The sequence below is a fragment of the Solanum tuberosum genome, unplaced genomic scaffold (assembly GCF_000226075.1).
Source record: "Solanum tuberosum cultivar DM 1-3 516 R44 unplaced genomic scaffold, SolTub_3.0 scf00540, whole genome shotgun sequence".
Classification (NCBI taxonomy): domain Eukaryota; kingdom Viridiplantae; phylum Streptophyta; class Magnoliopsida; order Solanales; family Solanaceae; genus Solanum; species Solanum tuberosum.
In genome coordinates, this window is record NW_006239457.1 from 105169 (window position 1) to 129816 (window position 24648).

At 31.4% G+C, this 24648-nt stretch overlaps 3 protein-coding genes and 1 non-coding gene across 4 annotated transcripts in view; 1 reads left to right on the top strand and 3 right to left on the bottom strand.

Annotated features, from left to right (window-relative positions):
* The window catches only part of LOC102600124 (dual-specificity RNA methyltransferase RlmN), a 7774-nt gene extending 3214 nt beyond the window's left edge, over positions 1-4560 (bottom strand). The window contains exons 1-8 of the mRNA XM_006365160.2: positions 4284-4560; positions 4125-4201; positions 2288-2390; positions 1992-2089; positions 1769-1899; positions 1558-1666; positions 917-1108; positions 693-829 (exon numbers count right to left, since the gene is read on the bottom strand). Of these exons, the coding sequence (XP_006365222.2) occupies positions 693-829; positions 917-1108; positions 1558-1666; positions 1769-1899; positions 1992-2089; positions 2288-2390; positions 4125-4201; positions 4284-4527 (1091 nt within the window). The 5' untranslated portion in view covers positions 4528-4560. The remainder of the gene's footprint in view (positions 1-692; positions 830-916; positions 1109-1557; positions 1667-1768; positions 1900-1991; positions 2090-2287; positions 2391-4124; positions 4202-4283) is intronic.
* Positions 4561-4625: 65 nt separating this feature from the next.
* Positions 4626-4697, top strand: TRNAG-UCC (transfer RNA glycine (anticodon UCC)). Its single transcript has one exon. It is a non-coding gene; the product is annotated as a tRNA-Gly (tRNA).
* Positions 4698-5171: 474 nt separating this feature from the next.
* On the bottom strand, positions 5172-7713 carry LOC102601016 (uncharacterized). Its single transcript, XM_015304343.1, has 5 exons — positions 7699-7713; positions 6651-7473; positions 6359-6565; positions 6163-6254; positions 5172-6066 (listed from the first exon to the last, which is right to left on the bottom strand). The coding sequence occupies exons 2-5, from the start codon at positions 7449-7451 to the stop codon at positions 5376-5378; spliced, it is 1791 nt and encodes a 596-aa protein (XP_015159829.1). The 5' UTR covers positions 7452-7473; positions 7699-7713; the 3' UTR covers positions 5172-5375.
* An 11356-nt stretch (positions 7714-19069) lies between these two features.
* Positions 19070-22907, bottom strand: LOC102601364 (polygalacturonase-1 non-catalytic subunit beta-like). The gene is made up of 3 exons (XM_006365164.2): positions 22819-22907; positions 21061-21565; positions 19070-20545 (listed from the first exon to the last, which is right to left on the bottom strand). Exons 1-3 carry the CDS (start codon positions 22861-22863, stop codon positions 19218-19220), a joined length of 1878 nt encoding a protein of 625 aa, XP_006365226.1. The 5' UTR covers positions 22864-22907; the 3' UTR covers positions 19070-19217.
* Between the last annotated feature and the right edge of the window lie 1741 nt (positions 22908-24648).

Here is a 24648-nt window from a genome sequence, read left to right on the forward strand (position 1 = left end):
ACCCCCCAATCTCTATCTCTCTAATTTCTTTGAGTCACTTCTTCATATGTAAAATTCTCGGAGAACTCCGCAAAAAAACAGTTCTCTTTTCCATCTCTGAAATCAGAACCACATCATTTTCCTACATATTTTCACTCATTTCCAAAATAATCATGAAAGAACAAAAAATTAAAGAGAGGCAGAAGAAAGAAAGAATCATTCAGTATGAAACCACCCACTCACAGCTATCTCCCCATATTATTCTACAAGCATTTTCTTTCTATTGATATTGTGTGGCAGATTATCTTTAGTCAAAATCGGATATAAAAACATTCGAATTCTGGGTATGTGGATATATTTGGGAGCCTTGGCTTAGATGGATTTTCAGTTAGAATTTTGAGGCTCCTGATGGATAAACTGGTAACCAAAGAAACAACAATGGTGAGTATTTTGACACCAAACTAAAGCAGAAACTAGAGCATGTCTCAGTAGAAAGCTTGAAGATGAATAGGCTTTTTGTCTTTGTCTATTTGTTTAGCTCGCCTGGGATCTGTTAAGTTCTTTCATATTTCAGTTAGTTTAAGTGTGTTCCATTTGATGGGAGTATGGGACCATAAGTGACGCTCTTTTTACAAATATAAAGGACTGTTTATGTTCATGAAATACACTGGAGACTAAAATAAATACTATTGAAGAAAAAACAAGGTATATACCTATCATTAACTCCAGCAAGCATTACATACTCAAACAGAACTTTGTATTTATGTTTTGATTGAAGTTCCTCTCTTAGTGTTCCAAGAAGCAAGTTCAAGTTAAATTTGCGGTTAATTGGCATGATCCAACTTCTGACCTGCAATATTCATAAGTGTGAATCAAAATATGACGTTATTTGTTTCTCCATTTTCGTCCCAACAATTGAGTTGCTCAAGGGAAATACCTCATCAGTTGTAGCATTCAAACTGACTGCCAAAGCACAATTGGACTCACGAAGAAATCGCTTAAGCTGGGGCACAAGCCCACTAGTAGAAATGGTGACCTTTCGAGGACTAAAATGAAGCCCTTGTTCATCTACCAATATGTCTGCAGCTTTCAAGACATTCTCAATGTTGTGAAGTGGTTCTCCCATTCCCTGGAGTGAGTAATTTGATCAAGATTTGCTAATAGCAAATACTGATTGCTTACGATAACAGAAAAAGTTAAGGAAGAAGGACAAAAGGTCTTTGTTCTAATTCCTCATTAACATAGAGCCAAAATCTCAGGCAGGAATTCATAATATATATTTAGCTGTTAAGTGTGGAAGAGAAAGACCAACTCCAGTCAACCATGACGCCTAATTAAATAACAGGGAGCAACATGAACAATGGCCCTAGGAGAAGGTCCCAAGGAAGACAGACTTCAGCAATATTAGCAAAGCGGGCTAGATTTGGTAAATTAGCAAAGCTGGTCACATTGCATCAAACGAGGGTGTTCACCACACCATAAGTTAATAAATGGTAATACTGGTAAAATTTTGGGAGGTATGTATACAAAAATAAATTACATGTTCAGTTCAGGATATCAATTCAAGCATACACATACCATAAACACAACATTGCTAATAGGCCCAACTTCACTGGATAACAAGCGTCGAGCTAAAACAGCCTGCTCAACTATCTCAGAAGTGGTTAAGTTTCTCTTCAGACCCATTCTGCATAGTAGATTCATGTACTTATACAAAGGGAACCAATTCAAGAACTGTAAATTGGAAAAACAACCAAAAGGCTAAAAAGGTTGCGCGCTAGAGATTTACCTGCCAGTGTAGCAAAACTGGCAATTCATGGCACAACCTACTTGACTAGATATACAGACAGTGTTCCTGCCCCGCTCACAAGGTATCAGAACAGTTTCTATTACCAGACCATCTTCCAACTTGAATAACATCTGTAAGATCCTGTGAGTGCTATTTATTAAGTGATGAATCAAAAACAAAACAGATTGCACTCAACATTCTACATATTGCACAAGCTATGTACCTTTTTAGTTCCATCAGATGCTGTCAGAATATCTTTCAAGTTTAACGTCTTAAATTCAGCATGTTCACCCAACATTTTCCTGAAATCCTTATTCAAACCTGGAAAGATAATGTATCGTTGATGATTCAGTCAGCTGTAACTACCATCAATTATCAAGATATTTATAGGTAAACATTACAAAGTGCACATAAAGGAAGATCCAAACAAAAATTCAGAACCCTTTTCTTTTCATAAGCAATAAGTATGTGACTGAAACTTTGACAGGAAGAGTATATGTACGGAAAAGAAAAATATACCTTCTAATTCCTCACTGCATTGAGCCCAAATATTATCCCCATACAGACGTTTCCATAACATCAGAGCCTGAGCAGGCCTATAACCATGTGACTGAACCCATTTCTGTTAAACAAGAAAGCAGAGCGACTTTTAATAACTATGGTTGGCCATTGAACATTAAAATCAAACAGAAATATCAAAATTGATCTCAAATTCCAATACAAGATTCTAGTTTAAGCCAAGAACAAGATAAACCATTCTCAATCTTGGCACTTTCGTTAAAAGTCTACAAGGTTAACTTAAAGTACAGGGAAGGAACAATCTAAGTATGAATACCATCACACAAAGCTTAATCTCATGAATCCGAAACAGCTTTGAACCTTTATGCAATAAAAATGGACTAAATCCTATCAAGATTGCCGCTTTCCTCAAATTTCAACAAAGTTAATAATACAAAACAGGTACAACCCAAATTCGCATGCCATCAAACACACTTTTGCTTATGTCCGATTAGCTGAGGATAGTTTGCCTCTCGGGAGAAGGCCTTGTACTACTCAGCTTTATTTGATATGTTCATTCAGTACCAATATAAACAAATGTAAAATTTGACAAGATTCTATGCGAACTAGTGTAAATATTTGGAAGGAAGACAATTCTTCATTGACATAAAATGTCAACGTATTAAATTTGTAGTAGAAATTTTGGCAACTATTAAATGGTTTCACAAGTTGAAGCTTGACAATTGCATACTTGTGATGCCATTGATGACATCAAAAGGAAGTATTCATTTCCTGTAAATAGAATTGCTCTTGGTTCATTTGCAACACACCTCTCATTGCCTTCTCATCTTCTAAGGTAATTGAATTTCCTTTGTAGTATTTCACTTGTATTCTTTTAGAGTGAAATATATTTTGGTTGGTTGTGTTCAATTGTGGAAACCGAATATCGAGAGTGTTGAAATTACAACTACTATATCTATAGTATTACTACGAATATACCATAGAATCCATCTCATAGCTTGCCAATGCTCCTTTACATGATTATGCATATACCTACTTACAACTCCTACGGCATGTGAAATATCTAGCCACATCCACATATGGTACTCTTGACATATATTCTAGTTCAACTTCATTTTTTGCCAACATAGCATTACTAAGCTTAAAATTAGGAGCAAGCGGAGTGCTAACCGACTTCGTTTTCTCATTCATACTGAATCGGTCTAGTACTCTCTTCAAGTATGTATTCATTCTAGGATAAATAAAGTTTCTGTGAATGTCTATCTCTTTTTCTCTCCATGCCAAGAATTTTTTTCACCTCACCTAAATCATTCATCTCAAACTTCTTTCTTAGTTGAGTCTTCAACTTCTCAATTTCCTCTGGACTTTTGGAAGCTATCAACATACAAGAGAAGATATATAAAGGATTCATCTTCCTTCAAAATGTTCACACTAATTCACCTAGAATCTTGTCAAATTTAACAACAAAAACTACACCAAAGCTGAAGGGACAGTACAAAAGCTAGAAGTAGCTAGCTTATAGTAGTCGGGCACCAAAATCTCACGATAACATATAATTAGCCTTAATCTCAAGAACACAAACCAAGTTTGAATCCCTAAGCAGCAAACAAGACTAAATCACTAATTCACTATCAAGATTGCAACTTTCCTCAAATATCAACCCAATTAACCAAAATATACAGCAGACCAGCCGAAAAACACTTACCAAGTGAATGAACTTAATCTCAAAAACACAAAAAAAATATACTAAACCTTAAATCAGCATCAAGATTTCAACTTTACTCAAATTGATACTAATCTAACTAAGATACACAGCCAACAACTGAAATACACATACCTCAAGATCAGTATATCTCATCCCTTTCAAAACCACTTTTGAGTCCTTCAATGGATACCCATTTCGGCCATCACCTCCTACAATACACAAACAAACAAAACAGAATCAAGAACAAAAGAGAGAAGAACCTCTGAGCAGATAAACATAAAGGGTACTTACCAGAACCGACAGAAAGGTTAGTTTGAGGTGTAGAAGAATGTTGAGCTGCTGTAACTAAACGATAATGAGGAGTGGTGAAGATAAGGGGTGTTCTTGAAGGAAGCAGCTTTAGAAAAGATTTGGTTTTTAATGGAAAATTTGTGTAATTTGAGAAGGGAAAAGTTGTTCCAAGCAAAGCACAGTTACTGCTGCCGCCGCTGGAGAAACGAATTCGCCTCATCCTCAAACACACACAAACAGTCATCTCCAGCTGCGCTACACAGATTTTGTTAACTGAAAGCAGGGTCTTAAAGAGTCAAATTATTTGTCTATAAAATATATTATGAAGATGATGAATAACAAGCGTTTGTAGTCCAACGGTTAGGATAATTGCCTTCCAAGCAATAGACCCGGGTTCGACTCCCGGCAGACGCACATTTTTTTGTTTTTACGAATATGGTTCGATGAATGATACATGCACAAAATAGAAACAAAAGATTTATGTTTGTGATGATTCCAAGTTAATGAGTTATAGTGATCTAAATGAAGCTTTTTATTTGCTCACATGTAGAAAATTTCAGTATTGGGTACCCCTTATACTTTGTCTAAAATTATGTGAAACTGCTTCGTTCGTTATATTTTATGTAGACCTCCAAATGCATTGAACAAGTGTGTGATACTATGATAATTATTTAAGAAGAAGATGCACTAGATTCAAGATCGCGTAAAACAAATTTGTCAATAGATGACGAACGATCTCTTGGAAATTCATGGGGCACACACATTAGAAAGTAAAGTATATCTATGCTGGTGATTCCAATTAGCTAAGATTGTGTAGAGGGGTCTGGGGTAGAGAGGCCATTTCCGATATACCCTGGATTGAAAAGTAATAGAAGAATACAACTAGTCTCCATGTAACAGAAAACCTTCTTCTATAGCAATAACTTGTGAATAAGCTTGTAGGAGTATAATACAAATATAGTAATTATACCAAATAACAGAAAGGGGTAGAAAGTAAATACAAATAAAACAAGAGTCTCCACAAACTTATCAAAGAATGATTGATACAAATACAATAAATCTGAGTTTCTTAAACAGAAGATACTGCTTTTCTCAGGGATTCTTGACCTTGATCCTCAACTTTCTGGCGATTTGTCCTGCTTTAGGATGAATAGCGCGTTTATTTGAATCAAACTGTTCCACCTCTACCCAATTGATCACTTTAAGCAAGAGTGATTGAGGTACTTTGCTTGAAGAATCTGATGCTGCTTTTCCTTTAGCCTTTTTCAGCCCTTTCTCCAGTGCCTTTTCAAGAAAATCCATAAACCAACTTCCTGACTCACTCTCAATCTGCTTTCCCAATTTGATTGTATTGGAAATGCTGCTGCTTATCGAAGAAGAAACCGGTTTCTTGTTCTCGTCATTCTCATTGATGCTAGTATTTAATACTCCTTTTATTGCCTTTGATGTTGATCTCAAATGCTTTCCAAGAATTGACTTTTGATCACTCCTTTCAGGAAAGACTGCAATGGATTTGTAAAGTGCAGCTCTCCTCTTCGATGCATTTGATTCACTGTCTCGCGATTCTTCCAGTGAATTCTGCACTATTTCGTGTAGAATAGGGGCACCACCATTCTCTTGTTCAGCTTTTGGAGTTTGTGACGTTTCGTTTGAAGCTGTTGCTGCTTGAATGGATACCATTTCTGCCACAGCTTGCACAAGTTGTTCATGAAACTCAAGAAATTGATCAAAACAAGCTGTTGGTGCATCAGGTTTCGCAGCTCTACTCAAGTTCGAAAACACCCTTCAACAAAGCCACAGTGATATATAGATATCAAATTCAGGTAAGCAAAGAAAATACAACAACAACAACTAACACAAATAACCGAAAGTTCCATACTTTAGAGACCGCACGAGATTTTCTGTAGCTGATGCATCCCTTAGTGCTTGAAGAGCAATTTTCTGTGCATTTTCCCTTTGTTGTACAGCTTCCTAATGAACATCGCAAATGACTTGTTTAGCTAAGACTAATGTTCTAACAAAAGGCAAGAATTGTCCATTTATTAAACAAAACAAAAACGCGACGAAGATGTTACCTTTCCCAACATACTAAGTTTTCCAGGCAGATTAACAGTCAGACTAGTGTTGTCATGAGGTAAAGAATCAATAGGCTGAGATTGTTGTTCTTGAGACAACTTTTTCGAATTGGGAAGTCTTTGAGAATCTCTGCCTACTGTTGGTGAAGCTGCCATTCGTGCACTCCGTAAACTAGGAGGTGGGGTTGAACTTTTCTTCTCCTGTGTCTACACAAAAGAAGAATCAAATTGCAACATGTTAATATAGGCCTTAAAACACATTGCCTATACATGAAGGGGAAAATGTACCTACAGCTGAGTTTAAAGGTGAATTGACAATTCTTTGTTCTCGATCACGATCTGTTACACTTCTGCTCCTTGGAAATTTCATCATGCTAGGGGTAGCACAACTTTTTCTCACCATAGAAGGACTTTCCCCTTTAGCCTCCATCAATTTAGACAACAACGCGCCACCGGCTGATGACCTTACCATCCCACCATTAGCTCCTCCATCTTTGAAGAATTTTCCCCTAATAAGAGGTGACATTGGAATAATTCGCGCAAATTTGACGGCACTAGACTTCTCTTTTATCGGTGTACATTGATCGAAATCAATAGGAACTGGCTTCAATACATGAGGAGATGAAGCAACAACTTCTACCCCATTTTGGCCTATTCCCCAAGAACCCCTTCTTGGAGCTGACTGACTCTGATTGAATTTTCGTTCAACTTTCTCGCCTTTTTCTCTCAACCCCATTAATGGTTCTGGAGTTCCCACAAGTGGGTGCCTCCCAGGAAGAGGCTTAGCACCTTTAACAACAGGAACAGGCGAACCGGGCTCTAATCTATCAACATAAATGAACTGTCCTAGCTGCATTTTATTGCTTAAAACCAAATCATCTTGCTCATCTGGAAGACTTACATAAATGGAATGCGAAGAATCCGATACCTTGATGAAAAATCCATGCTTTGGCCATAAATTCTTCTCATCAAGATCTGCAGGAACAATATCAGTAACCTGCAAAAGTGAACTCCTATGTTCACTTGTAGGCTTCACCCCTGATTTCATCCCATTTAGCAACTTCAACAAAATCCCAGGTGCTAATGCTGCCATAATCTTGAAATTCCTCAACAACCTTGCCAAATCTTGAAATTTCAGAAATTACAGAAAACCAAGACCTTTTTCAGATTTTTCAAGAAGAGTGAGTCAAAATTAAAACTTGTAATTCCTCAACAACCCCAATTCTTGAAATTTTAGAAATTACAGAAAGCTAAGACCTTTTTTTAGAATTTGCAAGAGAACAAATCAAAAAAGTTGAGCAGAGTGAACTAAGACACAAATCTTGAAATTCCTCAATAACCCCAAATCTTGAAATTTTAGAAATTACAGAAAGATGAGACCTTTTTTCAGAATTTTCAAGAAAATAACAAACCAAGAAATCTGAGTAGAGTGAGTTAAGATTAAAATTTGAAATTCCTCAACAACCCCACTTCTTGAAAATTATGAAATTACAGAAAAATAAAATCTTTTTTTCAGAATTTTCAAGAAAAAAAAAACAAATCAAGAAAGTTGAGTGGAGTGAGTCAACAAAAGCTCTTATAACCAAAGAAGAAATTGACCATGTCAGAGTGATTTTTGTTGATAAGGTGGGTGAAGGTGAAGAAGAAGGGGTTTGAGGGCTAACGGTAAACTAGAGAAAGACGAAAGGGTTTGGGTCCCATAAATGAATTTTTAAAAATTTGTGAGTATTGGTACGTTGAGGTATGTAACGGTCATATGTTGTGAGTGAGTCTTATCAATAATTTTTGGCTTTCTTTTTTTGAATCTTCAAGAGGAATTATATTAATTAAACATAATATACTCGTGTAACTTTTTTTTGCTTTTTGTGGTTACAATTAATATTACTCCATGTCTTTTTCCGTTTTTGCATTTATTCCTTAAAGAGCATACTAAACCTTTTCCAACGAACGAAAAGAATTTGGGGTATCGCATCAGGTAAAATTTATCTGTATCATATGTTTATATCAATTCGATAAGTATAAAATACGTGTTTTGTATATATGCACTTTGATATCAAGTCATTAAATGTAAGATACATGTTATGGATATACAATAATAAATTATGTGAAATCCTATAAAGTGGGGTGTGGAAAAAAAAAGTGTATGCAGGTCTTACGTTGCTTTTGAAAGACCCTCAACTCAACAAAAATCACAACAATGATTAAAAGAAAACATGAATGTTAATAGCAAAGCAATGTGGAGTATACATGCAAAAAATCTTAACAATAACAATAAGATGCGGTCACCTAAGTACAATAAACCATAAATGATATCAAATATCGAAAGTCAAACACTACAATGGTATATGAATATGCTAATACTATGATCGACATGAGGCTCTACACTTCCACTCAGCCAAATACAAGAATAGGCAGTGATAGGACAACTCTCAACTCTACATACTAACCTTCTACTCTTATCTGTGACCTACCGATCCTCCCTACACTTCCATCTAGCCGGATACGAGAATTTGTTGGTTTCTTACACGAGTAGAATGATTTTAATACTTTTTTATTTTTTACTTGCATAATTAAATAATAATATATTAAAAAAAATTAGTTTTAAGATCCAAAAAAGATAGTGTATATGTTGTCATAGTCAGGGGCGGAGCCAGCAGTATGTCAGGGGGTTCACCTGAACCATCTTCGGTGGAAAATTTTACTATTTATACATTGTTAAAATTATTTTTATTGTATATACAGTAGATGTCGAACCCCCTTCGATTAGTTTGTATGTTTGCTTTTTCAGATTTTGAACCCTCTTATTAAAAATTCTAGCTCCGCCACTGGTCATAATATATTATTATATTCCTTGAGAATAAAAGGAAATAATTAAGTTAAACTATTTTTATTTTATTAGAACAAACTAAAATATCACATAAGTTAGGGCCGAAACATAATAATCTAGCTTACTTTGAAAACATTTGTGTCATACATGACGTGATTATATATTTAGAAATGTACGTATTGATATCTTAATCTTTTATCAGTCTTTTATGATTAAAAAGACAAATGACAACTCTTATAATCTAATGCACTTTTTCATTTTCTAAATTACAAGATTTATCCACTATAATCTTCCCAACAGACAAAAGTAAACTTGTCATAATTAAATTTCCCCTTGTGGAATGATTCATCAATTAAATGTTAATTTGAATTGATTAATCCTAACAAGCTCCACCACAGCAATATTCTTGGCTCTCAAGAATATGAATTTCAATGGTTAATTACTTGCTTAAAAAAGGATGTAAGTGCTAAATAAGAATCAAAAAGGCAAAAAATGCAAGAATTCTAATTTCCTTTGCTGCTTATTTAATCTATAAACTAATAATAATCAATTCTTTGCCACCAAAAAGGTAAAAAGTAGGATAATTTTCTTCTTCACTTTCCTTCTTTATTCAAAGGGATGATAAAAAAAATTAACCGACAAGAATTATAGCAGTAAATTTTCTCATTTAAAGGTACTTGAATTTAAATTTTGAGTAAAAATTACATTTGTTAAGGAGTGATATATCTCCATACCTGCAAAACTTAAACGTATTGAAATATGAATGTTGAACGCTGAATTGAAACTAAAAAACTAAAATTATAAATCAAACATAAAACAAACCAAATCTATGTGTGGATTTGATATGACAGTTATGCTGGCACGAAGTACATTTTGTTCTTAGTTGAGCTCAAGTAAGACATCCTTAATTATTATTTTTCATATGTCAATTAACAAAAAAAAAAAGAACCTTTTTTAATTTCTTTGTTTATTGGGAGTGCATTAAGAAATATTCCATATGATTTGCTGACTTTTCTTACAATATTTTATATTAAATTATATAATATTGAGTGTACACGAATTATTCCATATCATTTAAAAATTCATTCTTATAAAATTACCGACAAAAATTCAATTCTTTGAAATTTATTAAATTACGATCACTATCAATGAACATTATGAAAATGAAGGATTTTGGATATGAAAGTGGCTTCCCTATACTAAACATTTTTTTAAAATCTATTTAGTATTTAATTAAAAGGACTAAGTAGGAAAATTTGTTGCCCGGAGTCTGGTGGCAACTTGCCCTATTGATGTCAATGATAGGTCGATCAATTATTTTATAAAATTTATATCGTATTAATTATTTTGATTATGTTATTTTGTATAGTCAAAATGAAACTTTTGAAACCATTCTATCATGTAGTTTTCTCTTAAGTATCACCAAAAGTTCGATTAATTTTTGTATTTGTTTTAAGTATCATATAAGAGACATGTAAAAGTTAGAACACTATAGATATGCATATTTTCGTAGAGTTTTGGCAAAAAAACTCTCTAGACAAAAGAAACTTAGATCAGACCAATGAAAAGAAGTTGATCAATATGTCATGACTCAAGAAGTGAGATATTCAATAAGAAAAATTAAAATCATACGAAAAAAACGACACCTAATACCTTATGACTTATTACTTACGATCGATCGTTGGAATACTTTTAACTCTATAGTTTAGTACTAAAATGCTACAATTAATTTAGTTTCAATAGTTGCATAATAGGTTTTGGACTTGGGACTTCGGTTGTTAATTACATGTCGGCTTGTAGTTGTTTTCATCACCCTAGGGCCAATGTGATCTTATTGTTGTATTATTTTTTAATTTAATGTATAAATTATATTTTACACATACTTATTGTCTTGGTACGGTTTGGTATGTTTTTGATTTATTTTTATAAAACTAAAAATATAAATTATTATTCGACAGAATTATAAATTTATGTAAAATTTATGATTTTATTTTAAAAATCTAATAATTAATTCGGTCGGTTAAATTGATATTTTCCAAACCAATTGACACCCCTTCAAATTGCTCCAAGATTATCACTGGTTTTGCTAGCTAGGTCCCTCCTAAGGGCTCAAATTGTTGAAATTTTAGGCTCTTTGTTCTTAAGTAAAGGTCCCCTCAATTAGAATAATACATTAATCACTAATATCTCAATTATTAAGTTCATTTAATTTCTAAATATTAATTTTAGTTATTTGGATATTAATTATAATTAGAAACGATGATTTTCCTTGCTTTCGTTAATGGTCAACTAAAAATATTAGGGAATAATGTTGTTTAATTGCCTATCAAAAATAATAGTTATGAATGTATAATTCTTTTTGTATATTATTGTATGATATACATAACATATACATTTTATATGATCTAGTGTATATTTTACTAGCAAATATTACTAGTTTGACCATCTTGCCAAATATATAACTTGCCCAAAAAATAAAGTAAAAAGTACAGAAATTTCAACAATATCAATGCTAATTACATCATATCCTGAAAGCTTTCCAAATTACAATAATTCTGAGTTTTTTAGAACTCGCAGATACATTGCTCATTCGTTTGATACATAACTTATATATCAAATACATAGTTGTATATCAAATACATAACTAAACCATATTCATCTTGATTTAAGTTTGAAATAATTGGGGTTATGTATCAACAATAACATTTGTACCAGATACATTGTACAAAAATAAAGTTGTAATGTATTCGATAGAGGTAAAATGATGTATCCAGATGTTAAGAAAGAGAGAGAAGGAAAATAGGGGTTTTTTGTAATTAATCAGATGGTAGAAATTTTTAGAGATTATGTTATCTTAAGTCGTGTAATTACGTAATTTTCCCAATAATAAATAGTGTTGGGCCTTCACATCTTTGGTCTATCAAGGCCCAAATGATCATTTTCTCAACTCCAAAATGGATTGGGCTGACAGTGCACTATAGATTGCAGTAAGAGCATGGACTAGTCATTTTTAGTCATGTAATTGAAATATATGGGTCAAGTGGTTATTTGAGTATTTGACCTTTTCTAGAGGTCTTTTTGTTTTAAGGGACTTTGCAAATATTTTTAAATTTTATGATCCTTGTGGGATCTATATATTCAAAGTCAGCATTTGTTTTGCCTTGCGAAAAAAAAAAAAAAAAACTTTCATGGTGTGAAAAATAAATGATTTGCAAAAGATTCTTGTTTTGAGTTGATAGAGTTTTGGGTAAGTAGTATTATCTTTCAAGTTTTGCTTTGTGATTATTTTGTGGGTGAGATTGAGCAAAAGAGGAAATAGTTGTTGATACATAAATTGATTGGGCCAAATGACTAATGATGTCTACTCCAAAAATTGAAGTGATACAGAGAATGGATTCTGAAATTTAGAAGAAACCCAAATTAATGCATTAAAATGGGGCAATCAAAGTCCCCTTAAATAAAAAATAATAATAAAATCAACTTATTAGTTTCTTTATTTTTTTGGGAAAATAAATAAATCAACTTATTAAATTTTGTTTTAATAAGTTGGGAAAAATCTTGAATGTGCTATTAGTAATGAATGGAAGAATGTGAAGATTTTCTGTGACGCTAAAAATGTTGTTGATATGATCCAGAAACGAGTTGGTTGTGTCATGGGAGATAAAAGTGATGTGTGAAGATATGTGAATGCTCTCAAGTCTCAACCATGTTTGATCATGTCGATTTATATATATATTCCTAGATGTTTGAACAAAATAACTCATAAGTTAGCTAGATCTTTTCTTTGCTAGCTACCCGTTAAAGGTGATACTATCTACAACTCCTGAAAGAAGGCCAAATAATGCTCATCCGACATTCCCTCTCTCAGGAATGCTTATTCAAACCATTTGTGGGAATTCGAGAAGTTTCTTCTTTATCTCTTTCTCCTTTTTTTGCTGAATAAGATCTCTCGAATGAAGTTTTTCCCAAGCTAAATTATACATGAGGCCAAGGATACATTTGAATTATATAGTTTCTTAATACAGTAACACTGGGGGGTCGTTTGGTACAAAGATCAATCATGCAAGGATTAGTAATGCAGGGATTGGTAATGCATGGATTAGTAATGCAGAGATTATTTTATCAAGTGTTTGGTTCATTGTTTCTTACCTAGTTTTATGTGTGGTTTAAAACTCTACAAAAAAATTCTTTCCAATTATACCCTTGAGTTATTATGGGATTTTCTATTTCATGTAATTGGGTCAAGGTAGATAATTGACGGACAATATTATTTTTTTATAGCATTTTAACTAGCTAGGAGAATAAAATTTTTATTGTTATGTTCACTATTTTCTCACTTAAATTATTTGAGAGTAAATAATTGTCATCTTAATAAATTGGAGTTGATATCTCAAAAGGTCACACAACTATAATAATTTATAGAGAAAATTTATTGAATTTTGTTTTGTATCAATAAATTAAAAAAAAACTCTTTATCATAAAAAAAATAAAAAAATATAGCAAAATAAATTAAACTATTTTTATACTTGAGATATTTTATATATATATATGTGCTCTTGTATTAGACTACTTGTGTAATGTTTAATGGACTTCCGTTAAGAGGCAATATTTGACTTATGAATTGTTCTTAAATTCATACATCAACATTAGCATATTAGTCGGATTATAATATTTTATATTAATAATAAATAGATTAAATAACTCATATTTTAGAAACAAAAAATTATATCTAAATAATAAAATTTGTAAGCTAATTTATTTAAATAAATTTATTAGTATAAATATAAAACGTAAAAATAAGAAAATAAACAAAATGATTAAAAGGATTTGAGGGGGTATTTTTGTCTTTACCTAGATTAGTCCCATGGTATTAGAACTAATATCACCAAATGGAAGGTATTAGTTATACACCCTATAATACCATATAGGGTGTATAACTAATCCATGAATTGATTATACATAGACCCAAAATTTCTACCAAACATAATACTAAATAATACCACATATAATACTTGGACTATTTCTCCTAATACTCCCTACCAAACGACCCCTAAGTGGTTAGTTCTGATTGAAAGATAAGAAACAAGAAGTGTGAAAGAGACAAGAATTTCAAAGAAGAAAAACACAAGTTTGTTGACTTTCCTAATTTATACTCCATGTGTCCCTAATTACTTGTCCACTTTTGAATTGGCGCACCTATTAAGAAAATAATTATTGACACAGTGAGTTTACCATTTTATCCCTATTAATTATGAAGTAGATGCATTAAAAACTTACGATTTTTAACAAGTTCTATCTTTTTCAAAGTAATTAATTGAGGGTATAATAAGTAAAAAATGTTGTCTTTTCTTTATTTGTCAAAATGGACAAGTAATTAAGGACAACTAAAAAAAACTGAACAAATAATTAGGGACATAGGGAGTAGGTAGGATGGAAGAAAACATTTTGGCTTCAACTTTGACCTCATTCAATGTTTTTCTCACTATAATACTCCCAACCCCAATATTTTAGAATATTTTTATAAATGATAGTTTATGAATAAATTAAAGAACATAAGTGAGCACTTGATTTCTTATAGATTCTAGATGAGAAGATTGGTGAGAGATCGAGGAATATAATGTTTGAAAAATTATGTTGTTTAAAATAAGCTTTTTAAGGAGAAAAAAAGTCCACAAATGATGTGTTTGATTCAATTTTTCAATATTGAGGCACAAATGACATATATACTTAATTTATGGTATGCATCTTTTTGCTTGCAAAGTATTCGTTTGACATGAGGGATAAATGATAACTAATTTTGAAATTAATTATATAATGAGTTTATTTTATATTTGATTAGAATAAATTATAAAATCTTATTTAGAAATTAATTATCCAAAAATTATAATATTATTTTTATCCCACAATGAAAGTGAAACAACTTATTCCTCGACCAAACAAGCCAAACTGAATCACATGATTTGAATCCCTATTAGTCACATCAAGGCTAAAAACAAGAAAAAGAAGACAAGTTATCCACATTAACCAATCATGCTTTTATATCTCTAACCAAACACATTCACCACCATAAAATATTGTTATACTAGTACAGTTTTGGAATATAGTATTACTTGGATTATTCCACAATAGTTATAAAATAGAAACTATATTTCAAAAAGAATAATGGGCCAAATTACAAGGGACATGAAGTATATTCGATATTTTTATGTGTATTTCACTGTCCACATTGTTAGATTTTGATTTCTTCCTTCATGAATTTTTTTTAATCCATTGATCGATTTCCTATAGCTAGAGCATTGTGAGGGAAAATTTGTGCCCGTTAAGTATATTTTTTCAATTAATTGTTTCTTTGTTTATCTTTAATACTTTCGATGTGTCAAAAAGTGTTTATGGTGCTATCTTTTATAAGATTTTAAACAATCTTCATCTCATGACTTAGTTTTAGAGTTTATATTATGTCTAAATTTCAATTTCTTCTCATGATACATATGTTAATATAGTCGAACCATCATTTTTGTTCTTAATATCCAACATAATCCTGAGCGTAGAGACTGTCATAATGTCTCATATGAATTGAATTATATATTTCTTTATATAATCCTAGACTATACACGATACTAATTATATCTTATAAATTTACTTTTAATAAGATTGAGTATGCTCAACATACACTAGAATTGACTAGTGATGGTTTAGAGGCTAGTGAAAACATTAGTCGTGATCTTGATACGGAATTAGAACGGGTAACTAGGATAAATGAACTAGAATAAGAATTTGTATGAAACACTTCTCAAGTCATTTTAAACTTAATTTAAGTATTTTTTTGTTTTGCCAAAGACTTCTTAACTTATTTTAAGTTATTGTTTATATTTGTCAAACACTTCCAGAAGTAAAAATCTGACTAAAAGTAGATTTGATCTACTTTTAAGCCGATCAAAACACCCTCTGAATCACATGATTTGAATACCTATAGTCACATCAAGGGGACTAAAACAAGAAAAAGAATACAAGAAAACAAGAAAAAGAAGACAAGTTATCCTCATTAACCAATCATGCATTTACCTCTTTAACCAAACACACTCACCACCATAAAAATATTATACTAGTACAATTTTGGACTATAGTATTACAAGTATTATGCCACAATAGTTATAAAATGGAAACTACATTTCAAAAAGAATAATGAGCCAAAATACAAGGAGCATATAGAATTATACTTTTATATGTATTACATTGTTCACAACGATGGAGCTACTATAATTTTTATTAAGAAATGTCAAAATATAAAGAAGTACTAAATTCACTAAGAAGTTAAGGGGTATCAGTAAACATGTAATAAATAAAATAAAAAATATATATCTTTACCTAACTACACAATATAATTTTTCAACGAAAGAATAATCAATTGACACCCTCAAGTACACGTGGCTCTGCCACTGATTGTCCACATTGTTAGATATTGATTTCTTCATGCATTTTTTAATCCATAGATAAGTTTTCCGGTAGATAGACTACTAGAGAGGAAATTGGTGTCGTTAAAGTATACCCTACCGATGAATTGTTCCTTTATTAGTTTTTACTATCCAATACCTTCAATGTGTTATTGTCTTCTAATAAGATTTTAAACAATCTTCATCTTATGAATTAGTTAGTTCGAGAGTTTAATTAGATTCGAATTTCAATTTCTTCACATGATATATATATTAATACTTAATAGAGTTGGACCATCCGTTTTATTCTAAATACCAAACCTTGAACATAGCAATTGTCATAACGTCTCACATGAATTGAATTATTGCTTCATAGAGTATGCTCAATATATATTTCTTAATATTGTCAAATCGAACTTCAGCTTCAATTATAAAATAAAGCTTACATAATTATTCATAAACTACTTGAAGTTAATACAAAATAATTTTTTAAATAGCTATTGGCCCACAAAAGCTGGACCATGACTTGTCCAATGTGAATATAATGTACTAATGTAGTAAGGACCACCTAACACTTGCCACATAATCATTAGAAGTTGAGAGAGAAAATGACAAAAATGGTCCTTATCTTTGGTAATAAATTTAAAATGGCCCCTTTAAATATCATCTGAGTTATTTTAGTCCTTTTAAGTTTTTATAAATGAGCACTTTTGATTTGACTATGTAATTACCTTGTGCAATCAAACATTACATTTGTAATTATATTTAACATCGATATATCAATCATTTATGGGAAAATTGTATATAATAGCAAACTATTAATTCAAATTAAATGTTATAAATATACTTTGATTTAATTGTACCATATAGCAAACTTCGCTCACACGCTTCTCTCACTTTATACAAACAGAAACGAAATGTATAAATTGCACTTCTGTTTGTATAAAGCGAGAGAAAATTGTATATATACATATATTTTCGTTCCCTCTTTCCCCTCTCCCAGATCTCGCTCGCTCAGTCGCCTCTCTCACTTTATACAAACAGAAACGAAATGTATAAATTGCACTTCTGTTTGTATAAAGCGAGAGAAAATTGTATATACACATGCAAATACATATATCTTCGTCCTATACACTTATAATTATACAATACAAATATTTTCCTACCCAGTTTTTTTGCCTTTCTCTCTTTCTCGCTTTATACATACACAGATTATACAATTGATCTTTTGTATACAACTGCTTTCTTTGTATATGTATAACGAATTATACAACTGCTTTTTTTGTATATGTATAGCAAATTATACATATATATGTTTGCTATGGAGCGCAATTATGCAAACTTTGCTATAACATACAAATATGAATTTTGTGTTTACTATATGTGAAAGTTGCTCATCATTTATCATAACGACATTTCATTATAATTGAATGATTTTCTCCGGAGCCAATTTTTTATATGTCATTTGATGAACGGGTGTCAATGGTTGTTGTAAGAAAAATAAAAATAATACTCTAATTATGAGGCCAACAAGGCTAAGCACACAACCTTAAGTAACTTTAACATCTTCTTAATTACTAGATTAAACATTTCACTTGTGTCAAGAAGTGTCAATACTTTAATATATAATTATTAAATCAAAATTTGACTTCTATATACTATGTAAGTTTCCGGCAAAGAGGTGTAGGGTGGGTCCGCCCTGGGTCTACCTATAATAACAATGACATTCTTTGTAGTTGTACATTATTTATAAGATGGTCCCTCTACATAACCGTACTCAAATATTGTGTAACAGTAATACTTAATATTTTGTAAGAAATATACTATGTATAAAATAAAATATTTGAATATGTATGATAATCATCATTAATGTCATGCACTTAATAAATTTTAAATACAAATATCTAAAAAAATGTATTTGAATGATTTCCATCAGTTATGGTCATAATTTCACGAAGAAACACTATGACATAATACATAACCATGACCCTTAACTTGGCTTCAGCGGACAACTATGCCCTTCAACTTTGAGTATGCACAAGTAGACACTTAAACTTGTATAAAATTGAATAAGTAGACACACGTGTCCTACATGGCATAATACATGTAGGACGCCACGTAGGACACAAAATTTCCAAGTAGGGTGCCAATGTGCCATGTAGGACGGATGTGTCTATTTGTTCAATTTTATACAAGTTTAAGTGTCTACTTGTGCACATTCAAAGTTAAAGGTCATAGTTGCCAGCTGACGTCAAGTTAAGGGTCATGTTTATGTATTATGACAAACATTATTTATGTTTATCTTTTTTATATTCATACTCTTCTTAATTTTGCATAATTTTGTTTATAACAACTTAATATGATATCTAATCGACAAATGTCTATATATATATATATATTAAGATTTGACTATATATATATTACTATAATTATATTATAATAAACAAACCGGCCTTGGTAATTACCATAGTAGTAATTAAAATAAGTTCATTACAAGTCTAATAAATAAAAGAGAGCTCAAAATGCATTAAAATTGGACAATGATAATCTGAGCAAGAACCAGAATTGATCCGACCCGAATAAGAATGTTGGAAGATCCATTTCAATCAGCAATTGTCCAAGTCATATCATTTTCAAAGATCCAATGACAAACCTCAATCTTTCCGGGTCCCGACCCGAGTGCCATAAAAGCTCCATGATTCGCTCCCCATGTCGACGTATCCACATGACAAATGGCAACACCATGATTAATCTTAGCCTTGGAATTCGGATCCAATATATCCGCTTCATAAACCCGAACCTTTGGAACCGAATGACAATAATAAACTAAATACGGAAACAAACTTTGATGACAAGATATCGATTTCGTTACTTTCCCACCGTTGATTCCTTTGACTGATCCAATCAAAATATCTCCCTTTGACCCTTTTATATTCTCAGTTGTCCGAACTATGATATTTTGACCTAACACCGAGGTAGAAAAGTCAATCATGTCCTCAATTGAGCTGACGCACCTCTTTGTTTCACCAGCACTCGGGGATCTTTCACACTCGACCAATGCATCATCGATCATCTTCCCCATCTGAGAATCATTTCCCGCGTGGAAAATTTTCTTTAAATTACCGATTTTCGAAGTAGAAAATGGTAATTTCGATGCGATCACTCTAGGCAAAAAAGATCTTTTTGGCATTTTGTCTTGAATATCAGGCATTGGCATTATAGTTCCAATTTTCAACATTTTTTCTCTAAAAAATTTGCCTGGCTCAACCATCCATTTGTTATTTTTACCCATCAAAAAAGATGAAATCTGATTAATTGTTTTATTTTTGTAATCAGTAAATGTTGGAATTGATTTTCCATACTCATTAAAAGTTGAGTTGACACCATAAGTCTCAAATCCAATAGTTTGTGCATCAGTAATTTTAGAACCATATTTACTAAATCCATCGGATCCTTCACCAAATGACTGACCATAATTCTGAAAATGTGCTCTACCACTGTTCGGATCATCGACGTACGATACAAAATTATCGTCTCCAACGTTAGATTTATCTCGATAATTTATAAATGTTTCGAAAGGAGCATTACCTGATAAACCATAACTCTTGAAGGTATTTTTCGGGACATTTGCATTAGATCCATACGAATTGAACGTGTTGCCTCCACCATTTTCTGATTCACCATAGTTGGTAAATGTTGAGCCTATTACGTTGGAGTTATTAGCGTAACTGGTGAAGTCGTTGACTGCTCCGTTAGCATTTCTTGCGTAGCTTGTGAAAGATTGGCTCCCTGAATTTGTATCTTTCGAATAGCTCGTAAAAGATTGCTTTCTACCAACTCCCTCGGTTGAGTAAGTTGTGAATCGTAGATTAGGTACGTTGACGTTGGGCCCATAGATCTTGAACTGGCCAACGCCAAAAGCAGCTAGGCCTGCGAAGTAAAGATGGATTCAGAATTTGAAATTTGTGAGTTAGAGACATTTCGAATTAAAAAAATATACTAAAAAGAACTACATGGTGAGTGGTGACCGAAGGGATTTGAACCCTTCCCAAGAGTCCTTTTAAGCCATTGGACCAATAACATACTAATGAATCCGCTTATTTATTAGTTTATTCTATCAAATATTAAGTTGATATGTAATTCAAATATTCTTATAAAAAATCTTATGAAAGTATTTGAAAAAGATAGTATTTTTTATTCGACACATTATGAAAGAATAATTTTATTAGATACTTATAAAGTTAAAATAAAATAATTAAACTTAATAATAATAATTATGCAATTGACTTATGACACTTTTGGTTATATCAATTACCATTTATTTATTAACTCATTTGATCCACCCAAATTTGTTCTAACTCGCCTATTTGATACCACAATTACTAAAATTACCATAATATCTAAAGATTAAACCCGTCAAATTTAAATTCTTAACTCTGACTGACCTGTGCCATAAGTGTTGAAGCTTTGATCAATCACATTCCCGTTCGGTGCGTAAGTAGAAAATATATCATCATGGCCAGCGCCACCGCGGCTATATTGCCGGAAAGAATTCACAGGAAGGTTATCATTTTCAGCATATTTTTTGAAACTATCAAAACCACCAGGCAATTTGTTGCCATAATTGGTGAAATTCTTGCTCGTATATGAAGAAAATTGCGTATCTTGGCCATGTTTGTCTAAACTTGTTGAAATATCAGGAAAACAGAGCAGATTTGCAGAGGAGCAAAATGATTGAATTTCATTTGACAGAGATTCTTGATCCCCTGTTGCTAGCTTTGAGTATTTTGCAAATTGTGCAGCATTTAATGGTGATGCTTTGTTTAGAAGAAACCAAGGTTTTGGTAATTTATTTGAAATTCGTTTGTTCCAGTAACGAATTGAATAAGCTTTTGGTGTAAAAGGGTTTACAGAGTCGCCGGAGTTTTCTCTGTTTCCGGCCACAATCACCTGAATAAAATACAAATATGTTAAAAGGGTATTGTAATTTATAAATACGAAAGAAAGTATTAAAAATACTCTTAAATTTGAAACAAATTATTAGTTTCATTCATGAATTATTAACGGCTTTAAAAACATTTCTTTACTTCACTAACTAAACTTAAATACATTTTCAATCTTGCAACATGAATGAAATACATCCATGAATTCTTACTAAGTTTAGTGATATTATCAACATTTTTCTCGACCTTTTAGTAAGAGTTTCATGTTATTACAAGAGTTTGAAATTATTTGCTATGTCATGTGGCAGATCGAGGGTGTATCTATAAGTTAGTTAGTCATGTGTATGAGTATTTTTAAGCCCGTTAATAATTCGAGTACCTAACTAATAATTTATGCCAAGTTCAGAAATGTTTTAAATATATAAAAAAAAATCAATTTTATAAAACATTCTCTATGTTTTTAAATAAGTGATGTTTTTAAGTTCTGTGTACTTCTTAAGAAAACTACTCATTCTAAAAAATAAAGAGCATTTTGGTCGTTTGGTAGAGTGTATAAGACTAATGCAAAATATAACGTATTAGTAATGCTTGCATTAGTAACGCTTGTATTAATTATGTTTGCATTAGTTATGATAAGATTTTTTTTATGCAATGTTTGGTTTGGTGTACTAAAAATATTATGCATTACATAGTTTTTTTAGAAAAAATATTTGTTTACAAAAATACCCTCAACAAATATAATGGAAATGATGTAAAAAAAGTTTTTGAGGGCAATTGTGTCTTTAATAATGTTAATGCATGCATTAGAACCCATTGCATTACTAATGCATAGAAATAGATGGTGTTAGTAATACACTCTTTAATACACAATAGAATGTATTACTAATACAAGTATTAGTTATGCATAAATTAGAAAAATGTACCAAACAAGATATTAATAATACATCAAGCTAATGCAAGCATTATTTTCTCCAATACACTTTATCTTGATAAAGATGCAACTATTAGGTAGTTTCCTCATTATGCAATACTTTCTTTATTTAAAGAAAAGTAAAATTAATAGAACACTATTAATGTCTTCGTGATTATTTAAGACAATACTTATTTAAGACTAAATAAAAAGGCTAAACTATCACATACTTAAAAATAGAGTGAGTAATAAAAAAATAAATCTAACTTTAGTTTATAAAGAAATGAGTAGTAATCTAACTTGGGAAAATGAAAAGACAAAAAATAACTTAAACTAACATGACAACTTACACTGAAAAGTAGGAAAATAGAGAGAAGCAAAGTGTTTGTATGCATTTCTTTGTGAAGATTTTTAATAATTCTTTTTTGAGAATGTTTGATTTGTGGGATATAATTTCTTGTTGGAAGTATATAGATATATAGTGCATAAAATAGTATAGTATAGTATATAGTAGTAGATATGATAATAATGATGATGATAAATGATAATGGAGGTACTGATGGAAATTGGCATTGTCATGCCATACAGCTAATAGAATGATCTACTATTCACACACTTATGTTGACTAGTTCTAGAATTCTTGACTTGAATATCTAAATAAGTAATATATAAATCTATCTTTCAATTTGGATTTAATTAATATTTATATTTTTTAATTTTAAATATGTACAAATAAATTCTTAAAATTGTATAAAATTAAAATAAATAGAGTATTTGTTTTTGTCAATGGATAATTTTAGTTTGGATACCTTCTTCTATGAGTTATGTGCCATTTAGAATTTTAGATCCTTCCTATTCTATGATAAGGTGCATTGAGCGACCAACCATTAAACAAGGACGGTGGTAGAGTGATAAATAGTCAAATACTTTTTTTTTTATTTTTAATTATAATTTTTGGTTTCGAGTTTCTAAAGGTATGTAGTCGCATTTGTTAGAAGCGTTATATCCTTATTATGAAACTTCACAACATGAATCCTAATTTAATCAAGACTCTAATATAGGTATCAAATATCAGATAAGAAATTTTAAAAAAAATTCCCTATCATAAGATTTTAAATTTGCTCAAAGGAATTTTTAATTATAGTTTTAAGGTCTCTAGAGTTACAACAAAAAAATATAAATTATTTTGAAATGAAATAATGGGCGAAAATTTCACTAATAAATGTTTCTTTTATTTTCAGCTAATTATGGGAGATGAATTTGGTGAGTACAAAACTACAAATTCTGCTTTCTTTGATTGGGAAACAGGCAGGCATTTTATTGACGCGCTTTATGAAGTGGAAGACGGCTCGTTTGGTTCGGAAACAAATTATCACAAGATTAATTTTAATATGATATCATCTTATTTTTAATGTGGAATAAAAATAAATTATTTTGTAATTTTTATGACAATCAAACATAAAATAAATTTATTTTAAAATTAGTTATTCATTTATCTCTCATATCAAACGAATCCGCATAATAATGTTTGGATATACTTCAGTTGTCTACTTAAGTTTGCTTATTTTTGACAACTCACTCGCATTTCGCTTTCAGTGGCATTCATTCTTCCTATCTTTTTCTCATTAGTGCAGAGTCATACATAGGAAGGCAGCAGGCCCTGCAACTGAGGCCAGGGAGATTTTTCTTCCTATGGGTGTAAGAAGGGAGGAAATTGAACGGGTCAAGATGAGTTGAGTTAATAAATTGATGAGTTAAAAAATGGATCATAAGTTAATGATCTGTTAGGCATGGTTTTACGGGTTGATTTGGGCTATGACAGATGAAAATGGATTGTTCCCCAAATTAGCTCATATGAAAATCATTTGGGAATTTTACTTAATAGCTAATTATGTTCTATTGCTATTCTTTTTTAAATTACAAAATTTCTTAAATTTGGTGGAATTCGGATACACCCCAAAACGTTCTAATACATCGTGTTCCGATTTCATATACATCCCTCAACGTTTCGATACATTGCGTCTTCGGTTTCGAATACATCACTTAACGTTCCGATATATGGCGTAAGTAATGTATCCGACTGATATATCGCGTAAAGTGATGTATCCTAGAATAGGAGAGTAGATTTTTTTGTAATTTTTTTAAATGATAGAAAACTTTAGAGAATATAATAAAATAAA